Below are 27954 nucleotides of genomic sequence, written 5' to 3'. Positions count from 1 at the left end.
TAAAATATTTTCTCAACCCAAACTAGCCGTTTTTACGTATACATTTCTCTTCAAGTGTTTTCTCAACATCACTGACAAACAATACTTTTACACTATTACAGTGCACACACTGCCTCAATAAGTCTTTTATCTTCTGTTTATAAGCTAGTTTTAAAATGTTAATTCAGTCTATAAAATATAGATCTAAGAAGTTAATTTGTTCCTTTTTAATGACGCTCTAAAACCTTGACTTCCTTCATCTGCTTATTTTTAAATTAAATTTTTATAAATATTGAAAAAAATACAATAACAACAACAACAAAAACATCCAAAGTCAACCTTAAAGGATGATAATTTACAACTTTATTTCTCAATCAACAGAATGCATTCAATTTGTAAATAAAAAAAGCTCCGAAAGTATGGTACAGTATACATTAGAAGCATCTACAATGCTGTATATTGTATTATAACTTATCACTTGTTTGTATTCTCAGTCCAAAGTGATTTTATGACATTATAATGTACATATATATTTATATATATGAAAGAATTACTAAACAGATCACTTTTCTTGTGGAACAAGGCAATGGCTTGCATATAGCCCACAGGGCATATCCTTATATGGGGCCTTTAACTCCCCCCACCAGATGGAACCTTGTTGTAAAAACCATACTACTCTAATCTACATCAATTTACCAAAAGGTGTAACCTCCACTGTTGGATCCTAATAAGTAGTTGGACTTCTGTTGTCCTACCATCATAGAGTTCCCCTGCATCATGGCTAACTGAGCAGCATTAGGAGCAACTCCAGGAGGTACAGGCTGTAGAAAGATATATTTCATTAAATAAACTAGCAATATTTTACAGATACATTAATGCATCAGGGTTGTAATGTGTACTTCACTCCAAAATATCTTAATATATATATAGTTTTAAGTAGATAAATGTTAGGTTATTGAACATTCTCTAACTTCATTTATAAATTTAATTCCTATATACATTAAAAATTTATCTTTCAGAGAAGAAAACATTTAAATAACAGGTTTCTGTTAAGATTTACTCATCACTCTAGAAATTTTATAGAAAATTCCTAAAAGGCAAGTAGCAGTTTCAAATCAAGTATCATACATCAGAGAAAAGTTGTTGCCACTGTAATTCTTAATTTAAATTTTTTCTATCTCACCAAACAATTACAAGACCTTCAAACAATAAGGTTGGATTTAAAATATCCAATACAGATTAATAATTATCATTATTTCTTTTGCCATTAGTGGATATACTTTGCAGTGGACTACATACCATCAAGTGATATCTGACATTCAAATTATTTGCTTGGAGTACCCATCTTAACATCGTTTTACCTCATACACCCAACTAACCTTTTTTTTTGTCTGCCAATTCAAAACTTTGGCTTCCAGCACTTATCAATTCTTTCTTATATGAATTTTGACTTTGTGATAAGAATTATTTCAAACACCTTCCCAAATTTCCATATGTTCTTATCTAAAACACAAACCTCCACTGATATTTATGATCAGTTTACTAGTCTAGAAAATGCTAATTTCAAGAGTATGATATAATGGATCCACCTGGACTAAAGGGTTAATAAGAAAAAAACATTTCATAGAGATAACCAACAGTATCAAAAGTTCATTGAAAACGAATTCTTCAGATATTGCAAAATAATTTAAAACTCTCTCCCAGAACATCAAAGAACACAAGTCATTAACTCACAGGAATGACAGGCATGCCATGACTGTCAAAACGAGTTCCTGGGTCATATCCTGCTGGTAAGTAAACAGTTCCTCCAGGTCTAGTGGCATACATAGTAGGTAGATATTGTGCTGGGATTGAGTTGGTGGTGTAACCATACAATGACACTCCTCCTGTGTTCACCTAGAAAATAGACCAAGGATATATTGTCTTTGTATGTGATATACATAGAGTAACTTACTAATAGTAAAACTTATTGTAGGACCACTAATTTTAATGCTGAAAAAAAAGAAGACATGTCTTTAAATTCTAATATGCCGTTCTCAATCTAAATAAAACTTAAACCTAAAATAAGGCTCGTGTTTTTCTCTCAAATAAATCTTGGACTAAAAATGATACATGAAAGTATTACAACTAGTATTCATATAATTAATTTTTTGTTATTACAGATTTAACCTTCATTTTAAGATTACTTTACACAGTACTGTGTATTTATCTACTGTTTGTTTTTTTTCATTTGATAAGAATTTTAATATGTGAGTAAATAGACCAGTGCATAAATAACCACAAACAAGTTTTTTAACCATGAAAATTTTAAAGTCTAGTCAAATACCAGATCTGCAAAAGCTCCCAATTTAATCAAATATTTTCTGTTGTTATGATACATATATATTGCTTAGAAAAATATCTGTATAGAAAAGTGACTGTGTATTGAAGTATTTGTGATTTATTATAAGATAATCCGATCTTCACATGAAAAACATCCAAACCTCTCTTTCCATTTCTATAAAGAATTACTTGATATGCAGTAAATGTTTAGCTTTTCTACAGAAACTTCCACAGTATTTTTTAATGTTTAAGTTGTAGATTGCCTTTTAAAAATCTCAGTGTGTATATTTACCTTTCAAACACCTTGAAATACTGCAATTTAATAATTATATAACTTACAACTTAGTTTATAAAAGTACAAATCTATAAAACAACTACTGACCCATAATAAAAATCATACTTAATGATGAGAATGTTAGGGCTAGGGGGACGCAAAAAATTTGGAAGAGTTGGAGCCATCTTTACTTAATACAGTTTTTTTTTTTTAACAGGGCAGCTGGAAATGGGTTGCCTTAAGATTTGGTGGAAGCATTAACTTTATGGGTATTTAAGGAAAGGCTTACTAAGCATCTTAATGAAATGAAATGCCTTCAAGTTTACATATCTAGGCTGTCACAACAGGCCCCTATTTACACGCAGTTTTAAATTAATGGTGATGATACCATACAATTGTCTAAACCTTCAATACAAGACAGTTGTGGGTAGCTGTGGGGGTCATTTTTTCGTGCTCTTGCTTTTAATAGAGAATCATCTGGTAAGAGATTGTTCACTCAAAGTTACATATACCTCACACTGTTATTTCAAGCTTGATAGTTTTTTTCCCCTAATTTATTAGTCACTCAAAATTCAAAAACACAAGTTTAACTTCGAAATTCAGCAAATTTGATACTATTTCAGGTTCACAGAAATATCGTAAAATTTAACAGTGGCACAATAATATAGAATTATCTGATTACATACATGTATTGGTTATTTATGTCCAATTAAATAACGGAAAGAGATAGTCGAGCCACAGATTTCTACATAAAATATATAAATATTATGATTATAAACTTTTTTCTCCTTCAAAGTTTCAATATTTCAGTCTGTTTATCAACAACAACAAATTTTCCACTGCTCTGTGTATGATTTGATTGCTTAAAATATTCACACAAAGCTCTATAAGGACTGAAGTGCCAGTTATTCCTATTTTAAATTGATAACGAGAAAGAACACAGCTCATAAATAGCACTAACTGCTCTCTTGGGCTACTTCAATATAATAATAGGATTCGACCTTCACTACTATAATGTATTCATGTCTTTAAAAACGAGGAGCACATCCTTACAAAGAAGTCAATGACAAATTTTCTGATTCAACATACGACATGATAACTACTAACCCATGCCAGGCCTAGTATGATTTGAGTTTTTTAGCTAAGCTAATTTTGATTATTAAGGGTAAATCATATTCTTACATATAATTTTTCATTTTGGTCGATTCATTTGAAATAAATATCAATATAATAAAATAAAATACTGGTACTTATAAATTATAAACAGACTGATGAATTGAGGTTCGACTGTTTTAAGAATATAATAAAAAAACAAGTAGTGAATGCTGACTAAATATAACAAATGAATAAAACTAAGAAATTAATTAAAGAAACTGTTTAAAAAATGAAAACACATCATGCTTCTGCTGAATTTTAATTTTTCTTTATGTAAAATTCTGTGATGCTTTTGTGTGTATTTAAACAAGTGACAGCCATACATTAGGCCTATATTTAAGTTTGTCTTTTATTGAGAAACATTCTTGATAAAGAAAAATATATACGTAAAACGGCTGGTGTGGGTTGAGAAAAGTTTTTCTGTAGAGGAGCAAACAACGTTTTGACCTTCGGTCATCGTCAGGTTCACAAACAAAGAAAGAGGTAACTGACTGATAGCTGAACACATGTTTGAAAGGGGTTGTGTAATTGAGTGTAAGAATGTAGAGGGCGTGCTTAGATGTTTGATTATATTTATTAATACAGGTATAAAGGTGTTCCTTTGTATTAGTTTATTTTGGGCTTGAGTTGTTGTATAAGTAAGGCTTCTTTAATGACACAAGTTCAAACACAAGCAATTAACACAGCATTACATCCACCACTATACTGGTACAGATATGTAGACAACATGGTTGTGGGATTCACATCTACAAAACTCACACTTAAGTTTTTCAGTCACATTAACTCTATACATCCCAACATTAACTTTAATGTGAACAGGAAGAAAGCAAGAATCAATACACAATTTAAAACAGAAATCCACCAAAAAATCACCCATACAGGACTATACATTCCTTGGGTCTCAGCACATGAAACAAAACAAAAACTCAACATACTAAGAAACCAAATAAACACAGCCATAAAACTATGTTCACCAGATAAAATTAATGACAAATTAGACAAAATAAAACAATACTTCATCAACATCAATAAATTTCCTCTACAAACCGTAGAAAAACATTATACGCACACACCTAGACAGAAAGCAAAATCAACCAACAAAAGTAAATATATCCCACGAAACCATATACTGCTGCATACCATAAATTCCCGATATCAGCAGACAAATAACCAACATTTGGCAAAAACTAGTAACAAAATATGACATTCCAGTTAATACTAAATTTATTCAAAAACCAAGCACAAAACTGAGGTTTATACTATGTAAAAACTACACTGACAAACATCACACCAACATTATTTATAAAATACAATGTGATTACTGCCATGACTTCTATATTGGAGAAACAAGTGGAAAAATGGAAACCAGATTCAAAGAACACAAAAGTCACCTTCACACGTTTTCCAACACTGCAAATCAAATAAACACAACATAACCATAGAAAACACTCAAATACTGAATAAAGAAACAAACATAAACAAATGCAAAATTAAAGAAGCCTTACTCTGTACAACTCAAGCCCAAAATAAACCAATACAAAGAAACACCTTTATACCAAAATTAATAAATACAATCAAATATCTAAGCATGCCCTCTACATTCCTACACTCAATTACACAACCCCCTTCAAAACATGTGGTCAGCTATCGGTCAGTTACCTCTTTCTTTGTGAATCTGAAGATGACCGAAGAAGGTCAAAATGTTGTATGCTCCTCTACATAAAAAATTTTTCAACCCATAGCAGCTGTTTTTATACATACATATTTTTCTCTACAAGTGAGTTTTCTCATCATCATAGGTTATTCTTGAAGATTGATTTTCTTCAAATTCTCTTGATGGTATTCAGTTAAATGGCATCTAAAATAAAACTGAGAATCTGTTGAAGTGAAGGAACTGTTTAAATAACATGTAAATCAGTGGTTCCCAACCAGGGGTGCTCGCACCTCTTGGGGGTGCAAAAACATTAAAATTTTTTGGGGTGCAGGGCATAAAAAAGGTTGAGAACCACTGATGTAAATGAAATACTAATGTGTGTACTTCAAATAAAGTTTTGCTACACAAAATTCCTCTGGTGGTGATTGCAAAAGTAACAGGATAATTCATAAAATCTTGTATTGTAAACACACAGAGCAAGATTTAAATACTTACATTTATAGCCATGGGTAGAAGCAAGAAAATACCAAAAATCAGTCTAAACAGTCATTAAACCGAAAATGGTAGGTAGAGCTTCCAACATGACTAATCATTTGTTAACAGTATACACAGTTTGTACAGGATAATATGGCCTAAAATAAATGGTAGAGGAAACTTGCACTGGCCCTGAGCAATCTCATGAAATATCAAATATTTTTGAGTCCAATTTTTTTGTGTGCATCAGATTTAGTTTTGTGTCATTAGAACCTTTCACAATGCTCTGTTTTATGACAGTTTATATTTTAAGGCAGATTTGATAATTAAAAGAAACAGCATACACCTCACAGAAAAAAAAGACTAAGTTATACCCCAATCATTCAAAGGACAATGGCAGTTGAAGGACAATTTTTAATTAATAATAATATAATTTTTGATCAAAGCTTTTCATACTGCTAAGATCTGTATAGATGGACTGTTAACAATTCTTTAATTTTTAATATAAAATCCCCCCAAACATCCAGTTATGCAAGAGTTCATCCAATTCCACCATAAACCTAAGATTCAGTCACTTTACAAGTGCACTAAAATTAGCTAATCTTGAACACAGAGTAGTAAAAACTTGCTTATTTAAACAAGTAGGTAGTTTAGAATCAATTTTATAGAAAAAAAAAACAATCACCAAATCTCAGATGACTTATTACATTCTCAAAACTTGATAACCAATTTTGTATAATTACAATTTGAAGACAACATTACTGACTCATGATAAAACAGATTGAAATGCATTATTTGAACCCGAGTTTAAACACTGATTCACATTCATGTACGAGGCTTGGAAAACTGCAAAATTATTTTTAAAAGATCCTACTCCTAAAAATTTAGAGCAAATTATGGTTTCACTGATCAAAATATAGAAGTTATATACCTAAATGTGTATTTAACTAATGTCTGAATTTCCATATCCATATTCTCCCATGTAAGTTCTGATAATGAATTAATGTTCAAAATCATTATATTTTCACAGATTAGTACCAGACAACTGTGGTAGTGTCATGATTACAATACTGAAAATTTTGTGGTAATGATTTTAGCAAAAGATAAAGGTTTTCATGGGTTCTTAAGATTTCACTGGGAAGTCTGATGTATGAACACAAAAACAAATTGTTTTGTAACTAATCACAAGTTAAAGCTCTGTTGTTGCAAGATCTGTTTTGCTCATTAGCAACCACAGTTCAACCAGATTGAAAATGATATAAATTACCTCACTGACTACTGATTCACTGCTTCTGCCAGTTGAATGCAAATGTGCTGTACCCAGTAAACAGCTCGAAATAATTTCACATGCCTTTAAAGCAGGCCACAGTGAATGGGTTAATAATACAAATAAAAAATCTTTTTTATCCCTTTGTTAGCCATAGCATCTTATAATGTTTGTTATTAATAAATACAAAAAATATTTATGAAAACCTCTGGCTGTTCTTAGTTAATGAATTGGTATGCTTATTGATTATCTTATTTACAGCCTGTAACTAGACAGTCACAAATAAACTTCCAAGTACTCAACTATATCTGTACTCACTAAGTATTTTAATTGACAGGTAAAAATACAACTAATACTAAGAATCTTTTGGTTTAAACAGGTTTCTTTATATTTATTGGTTAATTTTAGTTCATGGTTAGACCCACAACATTATGTAACACAAATTTTGTTCCTGGATAGTATGTGTTATTTCTTAGTTGCTTATATTGTAAAAGTACAGAAAATGGCCATTATTCCCTTCAAACTTTGATTTTGTAACCTGGATAATGAAATTCAGAAATTAACATATTTTCTGTGTAAAAACAGACATTTTTGCACATTTTCATTTACATAAGGTCTGAATAAAACAACATATGAATCAAGATTTACACACACACACAAAGTTATACAAAAATGAGCAAAAATGTTTAAAAGTCAGTAGTGTTTCAAGATTTGCAACTTATGTAAATCACTTTCACATATCAGCCCCCAAATATAGGCTTCCATCATGTTTCGTTATATGCTCCCAGGCCACAAAGCAAAGTTTGAAGAGAAAAATCGGTCTTTTCCATTTACTTTAGGCATACGCAACTGAGAAATAACACTTTCTGCCCAGGAACAAGTAAAAACTTTGTTACATAGTGTAATTATTACTTTTTAAAAAAATCAATTACTTTCTGGATAACCATGAAACCTTCTTGGGGTCTGGTGTGACAGTGCAAGTCAGTGAGTGCTTTACTAGCAATAGGTAGTGAGTTAATTTTTTTGTTTTAATTGATATTATCATATTAAATATATGAAATTTATGTATTTAGTTTATTTTCCTTATTTGAAGATTTTAATTTTGTTAAAATCAAACAATAATATATCATCCATTTTTATTGTCCAAATATGAATATCCTATTTCAACAAAAGTGAAAAAACATACCTTTTAACCAATTAAAATGTTTAGAAAATGTAACTACTAAACACTGTTTATGAAACTTGCTCACATGAAACATATGCACACTACCTACTAATCAGTTATTTTCCCATCAGTAACCAGTACCAATGACAAGTTAATAACCTTTCACTACTTCAAAAACCAAAAGTAATTGTATATACATTAAAGCAAACACTTCATCCAAGTTTTTTATCTATCTGAGAACTGCACATATGTGGTTGTACATAAAACTATGATTGACATGTGTTTCTATGTACAGAAATACACTGGTACAGTTTGGAAACATGCAGGCACAGCTGAACACACTGGTTTAAGGTTTACATGCTCAAGTTCAAGGTAATTATACAAATGATAAAAGACCAAAAACATAATTGTGTGAAAGTGAAACTTGAAAATTATTTGATAACAAAATTAATTTTATAAACTTAAATATTTAAAGGAAAAAACATACAACAGTGTACATGATAAAATTTAACATTCTTAGTTATGTACTAAGAAAGAATTACACAGACAATACCCATAATTTTTTGTACACACACACCACAATGTAAAATATATATCTTAGATCAGTACTCATGCTATAATCATTTTCTTACAAAAACCATCAAGACTAGAACCTGGCTACAGTTACAACACTAATGTGCACATGATTGGTAAATTAAACTTTAATGAACACAAAAACTTACACATCTACTAGGACTTACATAATGTAATAAACCCAGGTAAAATGAAATGTTTAATGAAAAATTAAACTTGGCTTTATTATTTAAGGTAGTACATCAAGGACATGCTTAAAACTTTCTAACTCTATCCTACTAATTAAAGAAAGTAGAGACTAGAATTATAGTTTTAACCCTACTGCGATGGGTCACAGGTCAAAGGCTATGTCAAACCTCATTTGTTCACTCATATTCAAAATCTTAATAAACTACTATTTTATGAATGTATATCAATAAGTTTGGTATAAAATCATAGATAATTCAAATTTTAGTATGATCCATTATTTAAATTAACTTAAAAGTAAATATTGATTTTTGTGTATCATGTGGTATGATGAATGTAGCATCAATTCAAATTAGATGTTTGTGATTTCCAAACACAAAGTCTAGAGTTTCTTACAAACTAGAAACTCATTAATATTGTCAAGCTAGCAAATCAAGTAAGAACCCATCTTTTTTATTTACTCAAATATAACTCGTGTACTGAATCATTCACTTGCCCCTCTCTCCTCTTTTCATTTTTGAAAATGCTCCCTTACATATACTTTTGTCTATGACTTGTGAATAACCAATTAAAAACTCAGAATGTCCCCTAGTGGCCTTCTCAGCAATTTTCAAGTTTTATAACATCAATATCGTTATTTTGATATAAATTTTTGAAATGACAAGTTGAGTCTTTAGTGTGGTTGAGATTTCAGATTTTTTAAACCTATACACAGCTTAGTTACTAAACTCAATAAATTATAATGGAATTCTAAAGTGTGTTTATATATAAAACCTAAAAACATTATAACATTTCATATCATCTGTGTGTGAAAGTTTATAAAGCTTAGCAACCTGTGACAAGCAGTAAATGAGTACACAGAGATGAGTGTTTGTTTAACTTCATTATTTACTGTTTTATGTTCTAAGAAAAAATAGGTTTTAAAGCTTATTTGTAAAAATGTATATGCATATGTAATGTGTTAAAACTGAAATGTGACTGTATTTTACAAAATACTAGTCTACATATCACAGCCAAGACAGGTCACTTTGTAAAGGCCAATTTCATATTCTTCAATAAGGTAACATGAGTGCACATGTGCTATGTCATTGCAACTTCTGCTTCTATAATGTTAGACATGCACTGCTGAGAGGTTAACATAATAAAAATAAATATATATGTATAGTGTTATGAAAATTAAGTTAATCAAATTAAACATTTTTGTTTTGTTATAATCTGTAGTCATTTTGGAAAAAAAAAATCCTTTTTTTTTTTTTTTTAAATGGAGGTTACAAAGTTGGTCAAATTGAACTAACCCATAGAGGGTTACAGTAGTGAAAATAACATAAAATAAAGTTTTTATTTAAAAAAAAGTTTCATAATTACCTGGAGGTTATAAAGATTTCACATGTGAAATTTTAAAATGTTCTGATGCGTAAAAGCATCTTTAATCTTAAAATCAAAATTACTTTGAATGATGGACAATCAACACCCAGAAAGAAAAAAACTCAAGAAAAACCTTTAATTAAAAACTTAATATTTTATTTAAAAAAAACAAAAAACCTTTAAACTGTACTCAAAAACCTTGTAATGTTTAACAATTACCATTATGTATACATTATCACAGTAATGATCACTTTTATGGTTATTAGCTGGGTAAATTTCACCCAACCCATAATGAAATGGCTAACCACGTCATATGAAACTGGTACTTTTAAGGGCAAAGTTATGGTCCTAGTTTTATGCTTTATTAAATATATTTTTATCACTTTTATTAGATAAAACCAGGACCATAAATTTACTATTTAAATTGATGCCTCAAAGACATGATTAAAATTACAATTCTACTCTACTAATTTAAAAAAGAAAATTGCAAAGTAACTGACAACATTAACTAATACTTTTAAAAGCATCAATAACTCAATGTTATGTATACAAAGGTTTTCTCTTTTTTGCATTTTACAAATAATAAAACACCTCTCAATCTATCATAAAAAAAATCCTTCACATCCTACGAGTAGCACTGGCCTCGACTAAAAATGTACATAAAACTATAAAAAACTTGTACTTCTCTAAATTAAAAGTTAGGACATATTAAGCTTCATATATATTATCTCCTTCTCTGTGCTAGCTAACAGAGAAATAGGACACTTTTAGTAAAGATTTTATGCAAGATGGAAAAGAATAACCTTACCCCACTGAGCACAGATCTTTGTGTAGGCTGGGGATAGGGTTGAGCTAATGGCCTCTGTGAAGAAAAAACAAATACAGTAACAACACTGATTCCTAGACTGTCCTAGTGTGTGTCATGGGTAGATCACACACATGCCTATTGAAAAAGAATATGGCTAGAAAATACTTAGATTCATCAGAAAAATCAGTAAGGCAGAAAGAACATGCTTATTTATCACTTTTTCTTCCAAGAATAAAATTTAATAAATAAGAAAAAATAATCATGTATTTACACATTGTATTTAAGCTATTCATTAGATCATACATACACATATATCTTGGGAATTCTATAAATCAGAAAATATTAGATAATTTTAAAGAACAGCATTGCCAAATACATTGTATAGCTGGCTAAACGTAGCATTTTTTGGTGCAATGTTGTGTGTCCTTTAAAGTTTTATCACAGAAACCCAGAAAAAAATAAAACATTTAAACCCTTTTAGTGTTAGCAAAAGTGAAAAAGGTGACTCCAACATTTCTTATCAAAATCCTGAATCAAATATGTCATATCAAAAAACTATTCATAATGCATATGTTTCAAACCTGGTGTCACATGCCCAAAGGTGTCACTGATGTTTAGAAAATTTGTTATCCATAAGTAGAAAGTTAGTCTACTCTTCCACTTGTTTTACTACCAAACACAATAAAACAGAGAAAAACACCTTTCATCCTGACAAAAATATTTCAAACATTTGTTAAGAATTTTAATGAAGTAGATTTTTCACTGTATTCTCATGACTGCTGGTATGGGTATTAAAACTTTAAAATAAAGTACACAATAATGTTTCAACCTTCTCAGGCCATCTTCAGGTTAACTCTTCGATGAAGATGACCTAAGAAGGTCAAAACCTTGTTTCATACATTATTTTAATTAAAGTGCTAATACCTGTACCAGCTCTCTTGAGAATATGTTTTTACTCCAAGTGGTTTTCTCATCATTATGAATCACACACGCTTTATTGTAACTATGGCACAAAAGTTCAGAGTTATACATATAAATTTTATAATAGCCTTAACTAGAGAAATCAGTAAACAATGAGCTATCAAACACTTCATGGAGAATGAACTGGTTCTAAATCAGTATTAGAATTATATAAAACTGTTTCTGTGATCACTTTCAGTTAAAACAAAGAAAAATAAGAGATGGAATGTGCATTAGAAGTGTTATTCATCACTTAAACTGAAGTAAACCCAAAGTTTAAAACTATTTAGTTTAAATGAAGCAGTCGTGAAAAAGTGTACTTTCATTGTACGTTATGAATGTAGCAACTTACTAAACGCAAAAGTCGTTTCTGTGAAAAGATAAAATGGGAAGAAACTGCTGTGAATCAACAGAAACAAGGTAATGTTGTATTAGGCTCAAGTGAAAACTGAATACTCTAGGATGAAACAGAAATGCATCAGCTTGAAGATGACACAAAGCAATGGGAAATATTCTTTAAAATTATCTTTGAGAAAAAGTAACATACAGCATTATAAAATCAATAAAGGTGGATGGATGTATTTGTTACATTATTAAGAGTAACCCAATTTATAACTGGAGAACATTTTGAAATGTATACATGTGAGCAAGTTAACAATGACAAAAGCACACAATCATGCATGATTACCCATCACTGTGCTGTAGGACTAATGGCATGGTAGCTATTAATGTGTGCGTGATTTTGCTTTAGCTACATGCATTAAATAGATCTTAGAAATCCCAAAAGTAATCTAGTGTTATATATGTTGCAGGTTACACTGCAAAGTCACATGACTACTGCATTCTTTCCCAGAAGTTTTGGAACAAACCTTTATGCTTGTTCATAATTCACTGTTTTACTTCTACAACTGTACGTTGTTGTTTAACCATGATAAACATGTGAGCAACATATTCAAGCACATTCTCATTTACTTTCACTCATGGATTCCTATAATTAATAGAATATCAACAATACCATCAAGTGTACAAAAGTTTTCCTTCCTAACATTTAAAAAAAATCAAAGCAGTGAATGTTGGAGGAATATTGAGACTGATCTTGAATACTTCTTACATCTTGGATCTGTGAAGTGTGCACTACATACATATATTTATAGTAAGCCAATACTTCACGACAGAATATGGAGAGTGACAGATAAAACAAATTCTTATTCAATAAATGTATCCCTTTATATGATATTCAGCCTGCAGCTTTAATAAAATACAATTTACATATATTTATTTTTTCCCAATACAAGTCTTATCATAGAAAATGGAAAATTTATTTCATATCTGAAACAAACTGGAAAAAAAAATTGTTTTGAGCACCAAAAGTTGCATTTGAGTTAAAATTTACACATGTAAATTGGCTTCAAGAATCGTTTTGCTTATCAAAAATAACATGTACCACCATTAAGTTATGAGAGCAAACCTAATATAAATGATATACATATATAAGGTCTATAAAGCTTCAAACTTATCATAAATGTCACAGATAAAAAAATACTCAAAGCTGCAAATACAGAACCTAAAGGTAATTTTGCCCCATTCATTACTTGCCTTTGGTTGCTATGAGGGTAAGGGTGGGTTAAAGGACACTGTGAAAAACAACATAAATTTCAATGAAAGTTCATTCTATACAGAAACTTAGTTAATGAAGCTATGGCCAATGTCCACATGAATAAAGAATAAAACTGAAGGTTGTAGTATGTGTGTGTGTTAACTGAATATATTATGAATTTTTGTAAAATATACAAAATGATAAAATACTCAAAATTAACTAAGCAAAGATTCAAGATTTACTATCAGGTTTGTATAAAATTAATTGTGAAAGATGTAATGCTAAAATTAATAAGATACATCTATGTGGCAAAATACATGACAGATGCCTTTTACAAAGAGAGTGGTTGCAAATAATAATAAAAAAAGATGCATAAATTGTAATACAATTAGTACACAGAAAATACTTTCACATCTGAATGGTGTGCAGAGAAACTTGAACAGATAATTCCTGGTAATGTTTAAAGTAATTTAATAATTATCGACGACACTTTTGTTTCAGAACAAAATAATATTTTAACAGGCTCCAAGTCTGAAATAACTCGTAGGACTTAAAATTATGATTGTTCACAGTTGCTTCAAGCAAGTTACTCTAACTCTTTCATTGCCATTGGCAAGTATGTCCTCTTCAAATCTTTGAAAAGTGTGATATTAAATAAATGTTCTGAAAAATAGGTATGTAAGAGAATTTCATAAATTAATTTAAAAAATCATGTTCCATATTAATATGCAAGTTCTGAAAATGAATACACAAATAATTAATTTATAGTTACTTAATATTTCCTGCAGTCTGAGAAAACAACTTGTTGATTAAAAAAAAGAATAAACAATGCCCAAGTAACCATACAACTCTAAGTGTTTCCGTGTGTATTTAAAAATAAACCTGGCACTGGAAGAGTTGTTTATCTGTAAACATGGTAGTAAAAGAATTTTAAAAACTTGTGTGTTAAGTACTATATTCCACCAATTTTTCAGTTCCAGAATAGGAAATCTCTATGAAAACTGTTTCTCAGGGAAGTCAACTAATAAAATAATCTACATATTATACATTCCCCAAAGGAATAAATTAATCTAAAACAGCCAATATACATATAATTTAGTGTAAATATCTTGTACATTTCTATACAACAATGGTCCCCAATTATTTTCCCCACAGGATTACTTCAGGTGATGACAAAGAATCCAAGGGCTGTATCTGAACCTGTCGTGGACTACAACATAGCCCAACTATAGTTTTGTTTACTTTCACAATATATGATCATAGTGTGGGGTGCTAACAGGGCATTTGAGAACTTTAGGTAACACATGAATTGCTAACTGGGGACCACTGAAAATCTACACAAAATACACACACCCAAACTGTTGGAAGAATACACACATGAATGAAGTAGTGGTTAATCTAAAAAGAATAAACACACAAGTTATTGTAAAATGCAAATATTAACCTTTAATTAACTGAAACTTGAACAGTTACATAAAGACTACTGTACATTTACAAGCAGAAATCTCTAATTCATCACAAGTCATTATCTTCTGAATATTCATTATCTCTTAACATACAGCTTGAATCATGAAATGTTTCCTAAAAAGACTGTTAATGAATACTGTTAGCAATGATTAAAAGAAATAACACTACAGAGTGTTAGAAAAATTAGCATTTGTCATTTCCCAGGCTTCATAGTAATACATCTTTGCTTAAAAACTAAATTTCAAAACAGTCTCATAATAGAACAAAATATATTACGTTCTGTGTACATGTAACCAATGAAAGAATAAATGATTGTTTTGTGTTTCAAAGCCTGATACAGGTAGAGGTATTTTTCAGTACTTTTGATATTTTCAACCTTCAAAAACTGCTTGTTTCAATGCTTACTGTCAGATCTTCCTTCAACATGCAACTCTTTTACTGACATGGACACATTATGTCACGCTACGTGCACTTTAATGTTAGTATCACCATGAACAAAATATATTTTCTTTCATATTTCTCAACATTTAATAGCTTCAAATATCAAATGAATAATGAAATGTGTTTTAAACATGTCTATTTTACACTTGCTATGGTATCTTTAAGAGTTATATTAATGTTAGTTTGGTAAAATTAAAATAAGACAGTTCTTGTACATGACAGATCCAGAAACAGCTAATCTCTAATTTTTGTTTCACTGACAGCAGTAACAAAAATTAGAAACTGAAAGCAGTGTAATTTTGAATAACATAAAGCAATATAAATATAATAGCAATAGATTCTTAGAGTTAGGTGATACACTATGGAAATTATTAGTAACACAACTATAGAGTGGTTTTTCTCAGATGGTACATGTGATTTAGTGCAGGATGCCTGAACAGCAATAATAATAGTACACAAACCAGTAATTATGGAATCGCATAATAAATGGCACACTAAGTAGTGATGCATGTACGTTTCTCTGCAAGTATATAAATAGATAATAAAAAACGTATATGCATTTCTAGGATTTCAGTTTTTAGGCATAACTTTCTTTAGATGCACTACAAAGTGAAACTATCTATTAACATTTAAGACAAGACCTCCTTATGAGGGTAGCTGAGCTTAAGGATAGTATTTCAGTGTAAAGTATGTGACTGGATAATATCCATTTATTAGACATACCAGAAAGCAATTTTTTTACCCATAAAAGATAGTACACTGATACTGTATTGATATCAGTAGGTCTTGATGACTAAATTATAAAACTGAATAAAAATTTCATAAATTAAACTATGATGTCACTCACTAAATCTCCAGATATGTTTCTGTACTTTAAGTATGATAAACATGTTGGCACAAATTAAAAACTTCCTCTTAAAACGAAATAAGATAGTTCCAGTGTTTTTTATGTTCTGTTTCTTCTTTTTATTAAACATAGTATTGGAAAAGCACTGTGCAAACTGTTCTTTTAAACTGGCTGATACTAGTTAGTCACAGCAAGGTCTACCCAAAATTAGCAATTAAAAAAAAACAACAAAATTCACTTTCCCTCTTCTGTCATGCTTGTTTTTCTGGTTGTATATGTTTTCAGTTTATTCAGGGTCAATAACATTTGATGAAAAACTCCTTTAAACATAAGCATTTTGATCAAAGCACACTACCTACAGAGACCAGAATTAAAATATATGCCCAGTTATGTGTATAGCTAATTAAATACAATTTTTAAAGTGCATAGCTTATAATGATCAAAATGTACTGTTTAATAATTTGTGCACCATTATTGTTTAATATGGTTCAGCCATGAACCAAATAACTTGAGTTTCAGCCAGTCCAGGTTAGTCAAAATGCATCACGGCTCAGGGAAATGTTGGCAACACCTTGTCAGTCTTTGATGAAATGAGTGAGAATTGCCATGTGCACTCTCCATGAAGCTGCTGGGGTAGCAATATTCAGCTGGAGGGTGAGTGTCTAGAGATTTTAAGTAAAACTCTGCTGATAAACCTGGTGACTGATATTAGAATTAAAATTTAATATAATGATTAGTTTGCAATTCTGCAGCAAATAAAAAAAAAACTTGTAAATTCTCATAAATTTCATACAAAGCTATGCAAGAATTATCTCCACTAGCAGTCCCTAATACAGCAGTGAAAGACAAGAGGGAAGTCAGCTTGTCATCACCACCTATTGCCAACTACTGGGCCCCCCTTTTCACCAATGAATGGTGGGGTTGACTATCACATTATAATGCCCCTATAGTTGAAAGGATGAGCATGTTTGGTGGGGCAGGATTTCAGATAAGCACTTTATTCTCAGCACAAACATGCACTATTCTAATACTACAGATCTATGTATATGTAACAGATTAAGATACATTACTGTTCAGTTATTAGTTTTACATTTAAAAATTACAAAGCCACAATGATCCAGCAGCAATTTTAATTTTTTTAACATAAAAAAATCTAAAAAACAAAGTTTATCAAACCTTCATTGTAACTAGTAAATATATAAACTTGAAATATAATCTTTATAACATACACTTCTTAGTACATAAATCAGGTTAATGCTGAGAGTGGATAGTTTCTGTAAGTTTCCAATTCAGTGTTTCATCCCTACGTGATTATCTTGAAAGTTTCTTCTACTCTGAATATCTAGGTTTTATAATCTTCCTTGAAAATTACACAAGTTTATTCATATAGTATGAGGATTTTTACTTATTCCCAAACTAAACTTTTAGGTTAGAATAAAAAACACGAAAATTTCTTAAATATGATACACAAAAATGAACATTCAAATTGTGCTTATTTATACTCACAGCACCATATGGAAGTGGTGCCACCACTGGTGTTCCATATGACCCAGCTAGAAATAAAAACATTAGAACACTCAGTTATACACTGTTTTATTTTTACCTAAATGATGCAATTCAATTGTTTATAAACACACAAGATATACTAGTATTAAATAATTCTACTTAAATTTCTACTAGCTTACTGTAAGAAAATTACTAATGATAATTTCCAAATATTTATAAAATACATAAATCTACAAATCCAATATTACACGGTCAACAACCTAGGAACAAAGCTCACTGTACATTTCTTAGTACTACATTAATGAATTTCATGAAATTTCCAATACATGTTTTATAAAATGTAGATCCGAACAATTAATGAAATTTGCTAATCAATCAACTGTTAAGGTCAATAATCGATTACCTCCAACTATTGTTAATAATCAGTAAAGTCAGATTGATGAAAAAATAATTAGAACTTATAATGAAAATATTTTGATTTAATTATTTGATTAGTCTAAATAATATTTGGAAACATTACGTTTGGTTACTCAATTATTTTTATGACATTAATCAATTTAATTATAATTTTGATTAACTGGTTACATTACAGATTACTTATAAGTAAAACATATGTTCAATAATCACCTAGCTCTAGTGTCCAATGAAGTAAATATCATAAAATTACTTCACATTTGAGAATATGTAACTTATCTTTCATCAATTTCAAGTCTAATGTATCAGAATTATGATCTGAATACATTCTTCTGAGAGTACAAGACTTTGATTTTAATATATAACTTTTTTTAAGAATAATTTTATTACAAATATTTAAAAATGCCTATATATTACAGTAATTAAAACTTTCAAGGAATTAATAAAATTACTATTGCAATGTGAACAATGTTTGGTAAAATTATTATAATTTGAGAGAAAGAATTAGTCAACCACTATGGCAATTGCATTTTTAATAACTGAATAACCAATTATTTGAGACATGTTTTTGTGACACTGTATTTGCTGTCATGGTATCAATTGTGTAGTGAAACAAACTGAAAAATTAACACTTTGTAGTTATTGATGTTTGTATGTAAATATAACAATAACCAAATTAAACTGGTTTCTTGAATAAGTACACTTTGTAGAAAGAGTTCAGTTTTGCTGGTCTTCATGGTAGTATTTATATTTCAATAACGTAACTATTCTGATAACATTATTTGAACTATGCAGTTATTAATTTTAATATTATAAATTGGTTTAAAATAGCATAAAAAACAAGATTAAATTTACTGACATAGATATCTGACTCAATAGGAAAAGAAACCAAAAACCTTAAGGTATATTAACTGTAAAATACAGTTGAAAAACTGTTGTTTAGTATCATAACTGTGTTGTTACGTTTTATTATTCCAACATATTTTGATTACTTAATTTAAAATATATTTGTTGTTAAGTTAGGATACTGGATACACTATTGTTTGTTTGTTTGTGTAGAATTTCGCACAAAGCTACTCGAGGGTTATCCGCGCTAGCTGTCCCTAATTTAGTAGTGTAAGACTAGAGGGAAGGCAGCTAGTCATCACCACCCACCGCCAACTCTTGGGCTACTCTTTTACCAATGAATATTGGGATTGACCGTCACATTATAATGCCCTCATGGCTGAAAGGGCGAGCATGTTTGGTGTGACAGGGATACAAACCTGCAACCCTCAGATTATGACTTAGTGGGATATGCTATTAATGGAGTAGTTGTATATTAGGAATTGCAGGGAAAACTGATAACAAATAAAAATACAAACACACATGCGTGTGTGCCTGTGTGTGGTGCTATGCCAATGCTGGTGAGATAAGTAGACAAATAATAAACTGTGATGATTTTGAAGATCTACTGTGGCAGTATTTTAATTAAGATGGGAGTGAAAACTGTGCAAAAAACAAACAAACATACACAAAAAACTTGCCTTTAGTAGGGTAAAACTATTTTTACAGTTGCTATACAATACCTGGTATATACGTTGGGGGAGTTGAGGGTAAATAACTTGTAGCTGTGAAAGCTGTGCCTGGATAAGAAGCATATGGGAGACTCATACTGGGGTGATGAGCAACTGGTGGATAACCTGGGGCAATTGGATTACTCACCCCATATCCTGGATATTCTGTTAAAAAGAAAGAACATTGGGTCTATGAACTGATTTCCCCATTCAGCTAATAATTGAAAAACAACATGAAATAAACACACAAATGCTGTTCATGGAGAAAAAAAATTAAACAATTTTTCTTGAACTAGAACAATGAAAATCATTGGTTTGATTGAAATTCTATATTTCCTTAAAATTATAATTATTAAGGTCAAGAAATGAAATTGAGGTTTCCTTTCTTTTTAATCTGATATTAACATCCCATCAAACAAATTAAAAACAAAAGTAAAACTGAGTTGCTTTCATACACGAACTTGTATTAATTGAAAATCTTTTTAAATGTACTTTTGCTTGTAATTTAATAGATTTATTAAATAATAACCATTTCAAAATTATAAGTAAAGCTTTTAAGCTCTTAAACATGGAAACTTCATCTAACCTTCATGTATGTTTATTGCACTGGTTAAATCATAACTTTTTCACTTTTAAGTGGATATTAAGCTCTAACCAATATCTGATAGTAAAAAGCTACAAAGGTGAGATATGAAATATGATAAATATATTTATGAGTAAACAAGATTTTCAAATCGTAGCAAGTGTCTGAAGAAAAATTGAAAAGTTTCACTCACTGACATACACAACTGCCACAGACAGTTGATGATAAATACAAAAAAAAAAAAAGTCATCAGTTTATTATAGACAACGAATATTGTTTGTAAATCCTACAGTTTAAAAGAGATGCAGGAATACCCTTCAGACATAATGGTATTTCTAAGGATAAGTGTTTACATTTAGTTAAAGTAACAGGACTGTTTTGCTATTTATTCACACAGTAAACTAGTTACTGTTACAACCCTTAAACACTATTTAAGTTTCCACAGTGAAACCTCTAAGTATTCTACACAGATGTTGCACATTAGAAACACGTACATTAACTGTGCTTGACCTGAAACATTATAGGTTGACACATCATTGGCTCATTGATATTAACTTTGTAAGTAGTTCTCAAGTTATATTTTAACACTAATTCTGTGTATTGTTCATCAGTAATGTACATCGTGCTACTAACATTCTCATCTTGTACTCCTTTTCTTTTATCCAGACTTTCAGTAATGAACCAACTGGAATGAAATGAAATGTGAAAATAATTATACACCTGACATGCATCTGATGGAAATAAATCATTTGGTGGTTTGTAAAATATACCGGGTGACTAAAAATGGATAAATCAACAGAACCAACAAAGATAATTATACACCTGACATGCATCTGATGGAAATAAATCATTTGGTGGTTTGTAAAATATACCGAGTGACTAAAATGGATAAATCAACAGAACCAACAAAGATAATTATACACCTGACATGCATCTGATGGAAATAAATCATTTGGTGGTTTGTAAAATATACCGGGTGACTAAAATGGATAAATCAACAGAACCAACAAAGATAATTATACACCTGACATGCATCTGATGGAAATAAATCATTTGGTGGTTTGTAAAATATACCGGGTGACTAAAAATGGATAAATCAACAGAACCAACAAAGATAATTATACACCTGACATGCATCTGATGGAAATAAATCATTTGGTGGTTTGTAAAATATACCGGGTGACTAAAAATGGATAAATCAACAGAACCAACAAAGATAATTATACACCTGACATGCATCTGATGGAAATAAATCATTTGGTGGTTTGTAAAATATACCGGGTGACTAAAATGGATAAATCAACAGAACCAACAAAGATAATTATACACCTGACATGCATCTGATGGAAATAAATCATTTGGTGGTTTGTAAAATATACCGAGTGACTAAAAATGGATAAATCAACAGAACCAACAAAGATAATTATACACCTGACATGCATCTGATGGAAATAAATCATTTGGTGGTTTGTAAAATATACCGGGTGACTAAAAATGGATAAATCAACAGAACCAACAAAGATAATTATACACCTGACATGCATCTGATGGAAATAAATCATTTGGTGGTTTGTAAAATATACCGGGTGACTAAAATGGATAAATCAACAGAACCAACAAAGATAATTATACACCTGACATGCATCTGATGGAAATAAATCATTTGGTGGTTTGTAAAATATACCGGTGACTAAAATGGATAAATCAACAGAACCAACAAAGATAATTATACACCTGACATGCATCTGATGGAAATAAATCATTTGGTGGTTTGTAAAATATACCGGTGACTAAAAATGGATAAATCAACAGAACCAACAAAGATAATTATACACCTGACATGCATCTGATGGAAATAAATCATTTGGTGGTTTGTAAAATATACCGGTGACTAAAATGGATAAATCAACAGAACCAACAAAGATAATTATACACCTGACATGCATCTGATGGAAATAAATCATTTGGTGGTTTGTAAAATATACCGAGTGACTAAAATGGATAAATCAACAGAACCAACAAAGATAATTATACACCTGACATGCATCTGATGGAAATAAATCATTTGGTGGTTTGTAAAATATACCGGTGACTAAAATGGATAAATCAACAGAACCAACAAAGATAATTATACACCTGACATGCATCTGATGGAAATAAATCATTTGGTGGTTTGTAAAATATACCGGGTGACTAAAAATGGATAAATCAACAGAACCAACAAAGATAATTATACACCTGACATGCATCTGATGGAAATAAATCATTTGGTGGTTTGTAAAATATACCGGTGACTAAAATGGATAAATCAACAGAACCAACAAAGATAATTATACACCTGACATGCATCTGATGGAAATAAATCATTTGGTGGTTTGTAAAATATACCGGTGACTAAAATGGATAAATCAACAGAACCAACAAAGATAATTATACACCTGACATGCATCTGATGGAAATAAATCATTTGGTGGTTTGTAAAATATACCGGGTGACTAAAAATGGATAAATCAACAGAACCAACAAAGATTTTCCTAGTGTTCTGAAGATCAGATATTTAAGTCTCTTTCTTTCATTTTTAATAAGTCAACAGACAGTGGGTTGGTATCTGAGAATTGGAGAGTTGCTATTTTCACTCCTACTTTTAAAGGAAATAAGACTTCATATATAAAATAAAAGAACCAGTTTATCTTCCTTCTGAGTTTGGGAACATTTTAAGAGTCTGAGAAATGAAGTTTTATAAAATCATTTAGGGAAATGAAATGTGAAAAAATATGTCAACTTAAATTACTAAAAGGAAATATTAGCTAATTAAGTCTGTCATCTTTCATGAGGATGTTGGTTATTACCTAAATGGTGAAAGTAATGTAGGCTTGATGTAATTAGAAGTTTGTAAATCATTTGTTCTAATGTTGTGTGAGTTAGGATATTCATACCAGTTGGATTTGACAAAAATCTAGTTAACTGGACTGTAGGGTGAGTGGATGCAAAAAAGTTATTTTAATGGAATCTAGCAAAGCTAGACCCTTGTTGATAGTGGAATCCTCAGGGGTCAAAGCTTGGTGGGCCTTTGTTTTTTATTTATTATTTACAATTATTATACTGACAGGGCACGATTAATAAAGTTTGGTGATAATGTTAAACTCCTAGATATTTGAAAATCTATTAAAAATATTTAAGAACTACAGAATGATTTGGATCAATTGGTAAGCTGGACAAATAGATGACAAACAACCTCTAGGTTTATCAGACATAAGATGATCGAGATATTATAACTTTATTTCAATATTTAACAAACAAAAACCTATTCGTTCGTGTTATTAAAATTGAAAAAGGATCCCAAGCCACAGAGACAGTGCTATAGTGCTTGTAATAAATCTAACAGAATTTCAGGGTGTATTTATAGAGGTACTAATCCCAAGTTAGAAGATGCAATTACCTCTTTATACAAATCACTTAAGGCCTTATTAGGAATATTGTATTCAATTTTTATGTTAGAAAACATTACCTTATTGGGTAGGGTTTACAGAAGGACTATAAAGACTACTACAGGAACAGAAAGGTTAACTTATGGGTATCTTTTACCTTATTCTACCTTGAGAAAAGGTCTACAAAGTTATATGGAGAACTGATAGTCCATATAACCAATGTTTTTGTGCATATTATTATTACTTTGATCATTAAAAACTAAGTTTAACAATCAATCAACTAGCAAATTCCACCAATTGTGCAGCTCTATTGACAATTCCACTGTCAGTGTGAGAACTTAACATCTCCCTTTTTTCATGTTGAAAAAATTATAGAAACATAAAAATTCATTTTTTTAACACTACACAATAAACTACTCTCTATTTTACTATTACTTACTATAAGATATCAGACACAGTTTTAATTTCTACAACTAGTTTCTGGTTTGAAAATGAGCATTTGCTTGAGGCATCACCAAATTAAAAAATTACTAAAATAGTTTTTGAAAATGATTTTTCTTGAACAGTCTAACTTACATGAATGACAAGTTTCAATTTATTTTCCCTTCATATATCTCGTGTAATTTAACACTTTTTCTTACAGATAATTCTTTGACATCATGAACACAGAAAACTCATTCTGTAAGGCAATCACACTGAATTTAATATACATTTCAAACTCTCCTTCAGACCATGAAAAAAGTATACAACTTTTGATTATGGCATGATCAGCAAGCTTACAGAAATTGCTAATAAAAATATTTACCATATTAGCAACTTCCTAAGCAATTACTAGAATTTTTGTTGAACGTATTTTAAAAAAAATCAACTAAGTTTGACAAAATCAACACTTGTCCTCTACTTTCATGATCATTGTAGATGACGTTAAAATCTTCTACAAAGTGCTAGCTATATGGCTTTAACTATATTAACATAAGAAATCACATACCATATTTCTCTTTTGATATGTTTAACTTAGTTACTATATATCAATATTTGAAATGTAGGTTTATACGTGACAAATCATGCACAAAATCCATTTTTAATATTATCATTAACCTAAACAAGAACATAACATTTGTATTACGCGACTTTCAGTTCTGATTCACCTGTCATCGGAACACTATACATCAACAAAACATACCACTCACAAGAGTCAAGTAGTAATGTAGTTGAATTTAAAATTGGAACTTATTTGAAATCTTTTCACTAACTGTATCTAAACAATGTTAGTAAATTTTTCACTTGAAAAGTTGTTTTATTAATTACAATACTAGTGACCTATTGTTGAGTTAAGAAACACTGTATGGTATGGAAATGTTAAATCATAATTTTTTTTTTTTTGTCAAGCATAAAAAAGTGACACCTGTTCCAAATTTTGGGCAAATGAGTAAGAAATATAGAAATGTTTTAATGCATCCACCGTTACCAGCATTAAAATTACATACTACATACTGAAAGTATTAACTTAGATATTAAAACACTACATATTGGCAGTTTGGTCCTTCAAGGTTATCCTAGAACACCCATCCTTCAGAAAAGTAAAAAATTTAAACCCATTGCTTTTTAGGAAATCACCAATTAATTTCTTAAACAACTATAAATGACCAGCTTTTATTACTAATAATGAAAACTCATTCTATAGGGCAATCACACTGTTAGAAAAATAATTTTAAAATTATCTATCTTCTATTAAACTTTTTAAACTTCTATTTTTTTTATCCTATTATCTTTATAATACAACACATATCAATCATAAACCCTCATCTTATTGGTCCTCAATATAATCTTATAACCTTCAATAAGATCACCTCTCACCAGTTTCATGTTGGTTCTGCAATTCCTTTCCAAACTAAGACAAAACACAAGAAGATAAGGATAGAAAAAGCTCCAACTTCTTTGACTGGTTATTAAGTCTTAGAGCAGCTATCTAGATTCACACTGTGAAATAACACTAAAGAACAAAGGATTTCTTGGTCCACTGATGTTGTCCTGTTTATAAAACACAGCAAAACACACCTCAAAGCTGGTTTTTACCATTTAAGTAATTATTGATCCTTCCCTTTAACAACTTCAAATTTATTGCCTCTACCAAATCTGGAGGCAACCATTTTAAGGACCACTCACTTGATTAGAAGTTGGATGAGTAAAATTGTTTAAGCTGAAGATGATTCCTTTCAAAATATATAACTGTGCCCTATAATCAATCCTACCATTCTCACTATTAAGTCAAAGAAAAAAACAATCCTTTCAAATTCTCAGCACCTCATTCAGGTCCTCTCTAACTATTCTTTCTTCAAGAGAAAATTTCACAGATTTAAATTTGTCCTCATGTGACAACTTGCCAATCTCTGGTACCATTCTATTAACCATCTTTTGAATCATTTCTAACAATTTAATATGTCCTCCTTAGAATAAAGAGCCCAAGACTTAACATAATACTGCAATGCCTAACTAATGACTTGTATAAGAAAAGTATAAACTTTAGATTTATATTAAATATTTCTGTAAATACACTCCAAGTCATATTTGCCCTATCACTAGCAACAGAAAACTGTTAGGACAGCTTAAGAGACTGAAACCAAAACACCATGATCATGTTCTTCCACATCATTCCAGTCATTCCCATTAAAACATAATTCAAATTATGATATACCACATGCATTACCTAGCATTTATTATAATTGAAAGCCACCTGCTATTTATTTAGCAAATTCTTTAAATTATCTAATTTTTTTTTCAAAATTTAAAGCATGAAAATCAAACAAGCATTTGCTTCTTTTGCTCTATGTCAGTTTCCTTCAAATGTTTAAAAGGCTAATTCAAAAGCCCAATGCCATCAGTATGCCTTACAAACTATTACTGACCCCTAACAACATTGATAATGTTAGTAAAAATGAAAAGTTCATGGTACTAGCTTCTAAACTAGTGTTCCACTACAGCATTAGTTAACATGAAGCCAATTTTTGACCAACCTCCATTCAAAACAATCTTTTACTTTCTCTCATGCAGTCAATCTGCAATTCATTTAACTAGGCTTAAAGAACTATGATTAATGTGATTGTCTCACTAATTATCTGTGAAGCCCCTTATTAAAAATTAAAACTAAATATATACAATTTACAAACTCCACACTTTCCAATCATCCAATTATAAAACTTTGAAAAAAAAAAGCTTCTCATATGTATGACTATCTTTAAATCCTTACGAAAACCACTACCCAGCTCTGGTGTTGTTTTATCCGTTTTAAAATCACTATTTATATTTACCACCTAACGTTTCTAGAATTAGGTCAGTGTCATTAACTAAAATTATTTCACATAAAAATTAAAATGTAGTTTTATGAATATTGTTAATATTTTTTCTCATTAACACATTAGAGAACTGGATCCAACTTCCTTATCTAAAACATGAATGCTTAGTATTCTTTCTGTTATTACTATAAACACAGAAAATAATGAAAATATATTAATTTGTATGCAAGGTTTGTCACTCACGGTGACAATCACGTTTAGCTGTTAGTCCTAACCCTACAAGAAAACGAAGATGTAATTTTATTACAAATTTGGTGGCTCAGTGTTCTTTATAATAGAGGAATTATTCTGGACTAATATGCTTGATAATAAGAGTAAAAAGAACTCAATAACTTACCTTTTTTTTCAGACGACATTAAAAGTGCAGAGAAGGTACATAAAATAAAACCCTTTTTTTCTGTAATTAATGAGCTAATACGGAGTTAAAATTGCGCATGTTCCATAATCAGTAGTTCTGACTTCCGGTAAGATCCATTTCACCTATGACAAACTAGCGGGGCCATTTTGTATACAAAACTTGCTTACGAATTAATGTTCAAAGTGCGAGTATTGTTATTTGCATGTTAAAAGTTATTATTAG

The 27954-nt window shown here is 30.2% G+C and overlaps 1 protein-coding gene across 1 annotated transcript; it reads right to left on the bottom strand.

The window, feature by feature from the left end:
• Nucleotides 1-319: 319 nt before the first annotated feature.
• Nucleotides 320-27864, bottom strand: LOC143224828 (DAZ-associated protein 2-like). The gene is made up of 6 exons (XM_076453174.1): nt 27712-27864; nt 20023-20175; nt 18041-18087; nt 11223-11276; nt 1714-1875; nt 320-800 (listed from the first exon to the last, which is right to left on the bottom strand). The coding sequence occupies exons 1-6, from the start codon at nt 27728-27730 to the stop codon at nt 672-674; spliced, it is 564 nt and encodes a 187-aa protein (XP_076309289.1). The 5' UTR covers nt 27731-27864; the 3' UTR covers nt 320-671.
• Between the last annotated feature and the right edge of the window lie 90 nt (nt 27865-27954).

This window comes from Tachypleus tridentatus, chromosome 9, assembly GCF_004210375.1.
Source record: "Tachypleus tridentatus isolate NWPU-2018 chromosome 9, ASM421037v1, whole genome shotgun sequence".
Lineage (NCBI taxonomy): Eukaryota > Metazoa > Arthropoda > Merostomata > Xiphosura > Limulidae > Tachypleus > Tachypleus tridentatus.
This window is presented reverse-complemented; position numbering and strand designations above follow the sequence as displayed.